The sequence below is a fragment of the Opisthorchis viverrini genome (genome assembly GCF_000715545.1).
Source record: "Opisthorchis viverrini unplaced genomic scaffold opera_v5_95, whole genome shotgun sequence".
NCBI lineage: Eukaryota > Metazoa > Platyhelminthes > Trematoda > Opisthorchiida > Opisthorchiidae > Opisthorchis > Opisthorchis viverrini.
In genome coordinates this window covers 1,324,238-1,331,704 of record NW_008751752.1, presented here as the reverse complement: position 1 = coordinate 1,331,704, position 7,467 = coordinate 1,324,238, and the positions used below count along the sequence as shown (strand labels likewise).

Sequence of the window (7,467 nt, the reverse complement as noted above, 5' to 3'; positions counted from 1 at the left end):
TCATGCTGTCGTTGATGATGATGATGATGAGACAGCTTACATTACTGCCCACAGGGTTAACACCATCTGACCGACAGTAAAGCGTGACTGTCCACTCCAACTCCCCGGGTCAGGTTGATTGTCTTCAAGCAGCTAGAAGATGGCATCGCAAACTGAAGAGCGGGCCTCACGTGGGCTGTAACTAACACAATAGACAACTTGACTAAGAGTAGTAATCTTGCTCACATAACAGCTAGACTACTGCTGGATGTGATCTTAGTAAAAGTGGCACTCACGTACGCCTACCCATTTGCAGGATTTTGATTTCTATCCCGATAGGACAACAAGCGTGGATTTCCAAGGTTATATCTGAACTCCATGACCCACCTAGCTACTGCTCTCGAACGACTATCTACCGAGAGACCGTGGTTTGCCTCCCTGGATGGCTTGTTCTCAGTTAAACTTTATGAAACTACATATACATACTAATACTACTTTATACTACAATTACATTACTTACTTTTTGGTTTTCAGCTAGGTTTTCGTCCCCGGAGCTGGCTCTTATCCTTCTGTTAATCTCATTATGGGAACTTGCTCTTAAATATGTTCTCACCATTGTGTCACTAGCACACAGTTTGCACTATGGATCTTCCGGATGCCTATTTGCGGACCTCAAGGAGACTGGCAGAATACTTTGTTGTTTGTGGACTCCCTGAAAATCCTAAGCCATATGATTTAACCAAGGTAAGGTTAACGTCAACCGCCTCACCCTCTACCCTTTTTTCTCTGACAGGTCTTGACTCATTCTGAAGAGATTATTATACAAGATAAACCTGTGGACTTCACTGCATTTCCCGAGCCGATTGTGGACATCCAAGTATGCCAGCAGGAGACAATCTAATCTGTTGCTTTCCTAGTTCATTTGTTTGAAAGAACGAGAGAGTCTTCCTCAAGGTTATCACGCAATACGTCGTAGTGTGAGCGGCCGGTACAAAGCCAACATACGTGGGCGTATTGGCGACGAGGTCTACTTGTGTTATCGTCGCGGGAGGGATAGACCTCCCATAACGAATATTTCGTAAGTGTGTTTACGAACCTGTTCACTCATCCATTTCTCGACAGTATTACGGGACCGCCGTTCAGATAAGGGTGGCTACAGTCCACATTTTGGATCAGCTCGTTTCCTGCTAGCTTCTGCCGCTGCGGTCCGAAGTTATTCTCTTTAGTCACACATTAGTAATAAAAATGATGACCTATGTATACTCAGCTGGTAACTCAGAGAGTTTGTGACTGTGTCTAGCAGAAACTGGAAAATCGCTGCGAGAAAACGTTTAAACCACTTACTGGCTTGGTAGAGTTTAGCTGGCCAGGATAACTGAAGAGACCAATCTCTGGAAAGAAAGCCTCTTTGCAGAGAATGGTTGGTCGATCCATCCTGATGGGATTAGCTCAATGGATTCTCATTGGAATTCTTGGAAAATACTAACATTTGTGTCGGTAGATGTGTCGCTGGAGTTTGCGCAACCAAGGGTGACCGACAAAGTAATTTTGAGACTTGCGTTCGTCCTCTGTACTAAGAAAAAATCACCTGTTTGATAACCTTTGATTATCCCGCAGATGGATGCATTCTACCGGTCAATTTAAACTCTACGGTACATTTGAAGGATCTCCTTCCGGTCGATAGGACTAGGAACTGTGTATACAAAATAAAATGTAACGACTGTACGAAGGTTTACGTAGGTCAGGCAGCCAGGGAATTGCACACCAGAATTGGTGAGCATAAGCGTTCCATTTATAGACCACCGAGAAACGTACATGAATACCAAACGTTATTCAAAGATTCGGCAATGGCAGGGCATGCACTAGACACTGGGCATAGGATAGATTTAGAAAACGTGAACATCCTGAGACGGGGGTGGCCGAGGCGGTGGAAATCGCTAAGCATCCCAGCGTGAATAGAATAGAGTGGGTAGAACTTGCAAACATGTGGAGAGCGGTCTTAGATCAGCTGAGATGACACGAGGCGGTGTACAGTTATCAGCCAAATGGCCTGGGTCTAAAAGTACAAAATCCAAGTAGAGTTAGATCCAATTAACCACCTCACCCCCATCCCCAAACCAATTGTCCCGGCACCCTTTGACGAACACAGGTGAACGAAATCTGTGAACGGCCCCCAAGAGGAATTTCCCACTAAGCTGTCCTAGACTTAAAAAGCAAGGACGAAAAATCCGGGTTCATCATGAAGACAAATCCTCCCCCTAACTAATCTATCTTAAATGTTAGTGTCTCCCAACTAATCAACAAACAGGAGCACCAGACTGAACGGCCAGCACTGATCAAGTTGGCTAGTCATAAGAGATATCACGGATTGGTTCCCTGACTGCCTTAAAACCCAATCAACCTACTTGGTCTGACGATACATTTGTGTCAATAAATACACCGATTTTTTTTACCAAACCTCTCTGAAACGATCTACTGTACATACTTTCATTTTGAACTTTTCGCGCGCATATTGCCACATAACGTATAGTCTGTACGCTCTGGTTCATACAGAGACAGATTGGTTTGACCAGAGTGAGGAAAGCTTAGCAGCCAGCTCCGAAACAGTATCTTCGATTGACCGTACCCTGTCAGATGCGTATTCGGTCCACTATGACCAGGAATCTTTATACTTTTTGATTTCAGGATGTTCACCGACAATCAGACACACCACCTAAGACATGATGCATGGAAAATCACGCACACGATGGAGGAAAAGAACGCGAACTTGGGAAATGCCCTTGGCTACCCCACATATCTGTCGTATACACGCGCATCACCTGTGAGTGGTATCGATCAGCTTGCGGTGGTTGATATGTGCATCATATTCCCAGATAAGGAAGAATGCTGTCCACCGGCCTTTAACAAACTTTCCGAGTCGTTGAACAGTAATCCGGTGAGTTTGACTTTCTGTCCACAGCCCGTAGTATCACTGATCCAATCTCTATACTGCTTCGCACTTTGAGGTGATTTTTTCAGCTTGTCATCCGACTTACAGCCGTCACTTTGTCGTGGTCTGGGAACGATGCTGGAAAGGTCCTATGAACCACACTCACTGGAACTCATCATCATGATGGACAGCATAACATCAGTGTTCAACATTGATGCTTCGCTGCCGTACAACCATGGTTTATTTAAAAGCCTTATTGTGGAGAAAAGAATAGAGGTGGACAGGGAAGGGACTTAGTGCTAGCTTACTACAATCATTTCAAGGTGCCTACACCTCCAGACACTGATTGAGGAAATCTGGATAGAAATTGACAATAAGAACGCCACTGACATCGGTTGGCAGCCATATCTTGTAGTGTCTCCAACCAGGCACAGTGAGGATCACGCGGTCCCCATCCTGGAAGGCGAGTAGCACCGACAGCATCCAAACGTTTCCTAATCTTCGTACTCCTCTACCAAGTCAAGGGTTGGCCACCTCTCTGTTTACGCCACTCTGAGTTCGGCATGGAAAACATCACTCTCCTCGGCAACCCACACGAGCCATGGTTCTGAGACAACGATTGTCGAACACCTGAGGACGTCTCAGTTCCGCTGCTCGAATGGCCCAAGTCTCACAGCCATACAACAAAACAGCCCGTACTGTAGCTTGATATACACGTCCCTTCAGATTCAGGGATAAACCATTCTCAAGTTAGCAAACGCGGCCCGAGCCGTGCACATTGGTGCATTCACCTCATCTGTCACACTACAGTCAGAACTAATACAACTTCCAAGCTGCGTAAAGCGCTCCACAACTTCCAGTACCTCTCCCTGGATCGTAAGTGGCGTGTTCAGTGACTGCACGTCCATAAGCATGACCTTACACTTTGTGGGTGCAAAGTGCATACCAAAGGACGGGATGACTTTAGTCAGTTCATCCAAGAATACTTGCGCCTTCTCCGCCTCTTCGAACATGAGAACGATGTCGTCTGCATATTCCAGATCGACAAGGTTTTCTCCACAGGCTATTTGAACACCAGGGTTTTGGAGACCCTCCAGCGTTCGTCTCATTATTTCATCGATCACAAAGTTGAAAAGGAATGGAGAGAGTGGGCATCCCTGACGGACACCGCTTTGTGTACGGAAACTTTTGGAGAGCTCTCCGTACACTCTCACACGTCCGGAAGTCTGAGAATACAAAGAACGTATTATGTTTACAAACTCCCGGGGCATTCCTTGGTGGGCAAGCGTCTCAAGAAGAACAGACCGGTCAACCGAGTCGAATGCGCCTCGGAAATCCAGGAATACTAGAATTGTGGGTCACTTATACGTATGGCGTTGTCCTACCACCTGACGCAGTTTGAAGATTTGGTCAACACAACCCCTACCAGGCCGGAATTCTGCTCGCTGCTCTCGAGTCAGTGTTTCACGAGCCACTGTAAGGCGACGAAGCCCCAGTGACACCAACAGTCTCGTTCGACCGGGGCCAAGCTGTCACACTCACTACGAGCGTTTTTTTAAATTGCCCGCTTAGCTTGAACGCGTTTCCTGTTCCGTCCTCCGTTGCCTGCGGGAAAATATCTAGAGCTAGGCCGTCTTTTGACCACTTGGTATAGACATTGACATTTCTGGCGTTGGCTCAGACAAAGTCGAATTTAGACACAACTCGTTTCGAGTGAAAATTATATCACTCATGGCGTTTGTGCTGTCAGAATGGTTACACAATAATAAGTAAGTAACAGGAGAAGAACTAGTTCGTTCTGGTTTATGATTGTCTAGGAAAATCAAGATGCTTACCTTGAGATGCATGACATGACAAATCACGTGTTCATTAGGTGACGGGACAATGCGAGGCTTCTTTCGAAAGCTGGTAGTCCAGGTTAGCAGCGAAATCTGTCACACCATCAGGTGCCCCGTATTCCATCCTCACAGTCCGAAATTGGAGTTTTCTCACCATTCGTACAGAGTGTTGGTGATCGATGGACCAGACACGGAATACCATCCGTGCGGAAACGAATTGCATAGTGGTCTGTTGGTAATTGATCAGGTGGCTGTTGATCTGTTCGCCGAGCTTGGCAATTGATTTGCTAACAGATCAACGGCCACCTGATCAATTACCAACTAATACACCCGAGCTACCAATATTCCAACACATTACCAATAGTGGTCTGTTTACCACCGGATTATTGGACCCATTGTAGCTGCTAGATCCCTCGATTTTTGTTGTTTCTGGTTCTCTTTTCCGAGACTTTAGTCCACATAGTTCACTGAATTTTGGAGAAGTTCCTTTTGGTACCTGTTAACGGTTGACTCGGTGCTTTAACCGGCTTTCGATCGTGTCGAATAATGGAAGGTCCCGTTGAATGGAGCCGGAATGAAGCCAAGGACTCCGTGTAATCACATTTTTTCCACCAAACAGTAACGATCACAAGATAGGAATATTCGAAATGGTGTCAGGAACCTGTACTGCTGACAGCTTTAACATGTCCCCGGTCTAATAGCCTGCAGAAAGAGCAGCTGGCCGGTTTTCGCTCCGTCTACTGAAGATGGATAAATTCAATCCGACTGTGGTCCTCGCATAGGGATTCTCACATTTGCCCATTGTTTGTTTGGCTCATTCGATCGGGCTTGTATCCATCCGAACTCACGTGACTGGGCGGTGAACATGACTTTGTTCGGGTTTGTGCTTTTCGTCTGCACACGTGATGTACATCACATGTCCTTTTAATTATAAGGACAGATTTCACTCGGCTTCCCATTCACACTGTTTCTTCTGTATGTTCTGCAACAAAACTTGCTATCTGTTGCCCCAGATTGAGCTCAGTTTGTTGACTATACTGTGGGTTTGTTTTTGTTTCAGCTTGTATTGAAGGCTGGATTTATTGTACGAATGTCCAGACCTTGCACTCGTCGCAATATAAGAAATACTGATGTCCGGTAGTCCCATTTTGTTAGAACTTTGCATAGATTAACCGAATTCGCTCATAGTAGGAGTGTAGGTAGTGCGAGTGGGGATTTTAATTTTGTCCCATATGCCAATCTATACTGAAAAGTCTAGAAGTGTTGTACAGCTGTCTCATCCTCATCAGCGTGTATCTTACGAAGCACAGGGCAGTTTGAAATCCTCAACCTCTCGGTTAGTAGATGGAGACTTGACCATTTGGCCGATCGCATCAATCATTCTCAACCTATCCGCAGTGTGTAAGTAGCCCAGTAGCCCGAATAACAAACCTTCCATGTTTGAAGTCGTCATTCGGGGGACCGGACAATACTTGACCATGTGATGTGAATTCCGTGATTGGCAGATGCTATATCTTGTCTGACTGCGAGTTATTTACATTGCTGATCAGGTGCTCGTGGTCAAACTTTTAAGGATGTCGCGGGCTTGACATTCTCTGGGGTCTTGTGACGTTCGACCCGCTGATGATTCCGATTGAGGACGAAACCACTGTACAGCGCAACATAGGTTTGCTTCACATTCCAGGAATGTGGACAAACACTTGCGATTGCCGGCCGACACAATCATCTGCATACCAATTTGGTTTTGATGTGAGACTCACATGGAACCCAGCTGATCACTCGTTTGCCGACACAATCATCTGCATACCAATTTGGTTTTGATGTGAGACTCACATGGAACCCAGCTGAATCACTCGTTTATGATGTTCTCCCCAAGAAGGACGATACCGGTCGTGAGCTGTCGGGTAGAATAAGTCTATACTTGCGCTTGCTGTTTACAATCATTCAGTCTTCTGAGCGGAAAGATCGATAAGGGAAGAACCGTCATACATAGTCATTCCTGTGACATCCAGAGCGAGCAGTTTGTAGCCTCATCACTGAATTCACATTAGTCATGAAACTAAATCGTCATACCTTTCGATGGCGTTTGTCTGCTTAAACAGTTGTGGATCCGCGTGTGGAAAAGCCGACTGTACTGATTAGCACTTTTTCGCTGAGGTATGTGCGTCTTGTCTAGATGTTGTTTTTCACTCCTCCTTCTGCTCAATCTTGATCGATGTCGGTGTGCCATTAGGGTAACTGTTTGCTTAACTACTCTCCCACTACGCACCCTCTAGTTTAGCCTTGGTCCTTTTCCCCAGGCAAAGGCGACACTGCCTTTTGCAACTGTCAAGGGCGTAGCGGTCATGTGATAGGATGCAAAACTGTGAATACCACACGCGTCACGTGACTCAGCATACCAATCCAACCGATATGGGTGTTTACGGTTTTCGGGTAGCAGTACGAAGTGAGGTTTATTCCCCGCTGAATTTCGGACAACTCAGCGGTTAGGGCGCAATTTTCTTACCAGTGCCTTGAGCCTGACGTTATACGCCCGTGCTTCGATTGTACAGCAGCCCCACAAAGAATGCCGTGACAGAACTACCGCTTTTTGTCAACCGACTGTCTTATTCTATTACCTTGGTCCTACCTCTATGGAGAGAGTGGAGCATTTGCCAACCACTGGAGTACCCTTCTTTGTGGAATTTTGAGTCATGGCGTGGGAAGGCTCCTATGGACTTC

General features: G+C 46.1%; 1 protein-coding gene across 1 annotated transcript in view; it reads left to right on the top strand.

Moving 5' to 3' along the window:
* Nucleotides 1–621: 621 nt before the first annotated feature.
* The window catches only part of T265_05233 (hypothetical protein), a gene marked incomplete at both ends in the record, with an annotated part of 79,848 nt that continues 73,002 nt past the window's right edge, over nt 622–7,467 (top strand). Inside the window, 4 exons of the mRNA XM_009170188.1 lie at nt 622–723; nt 773–856; nt 897–1,057; nt 2,665–2,914. Of these exons, the coding sequence (XP_009168452.1) occupies nt 622–723; nt 773–856; nt 897–1,057; nt 2,665–2,914 (597 nt within the window). The remainder of the gene's footprint in view (nt 724–772; nt 857–896; nt 1,058–2,664; nt 2,915–7,467) is intronic.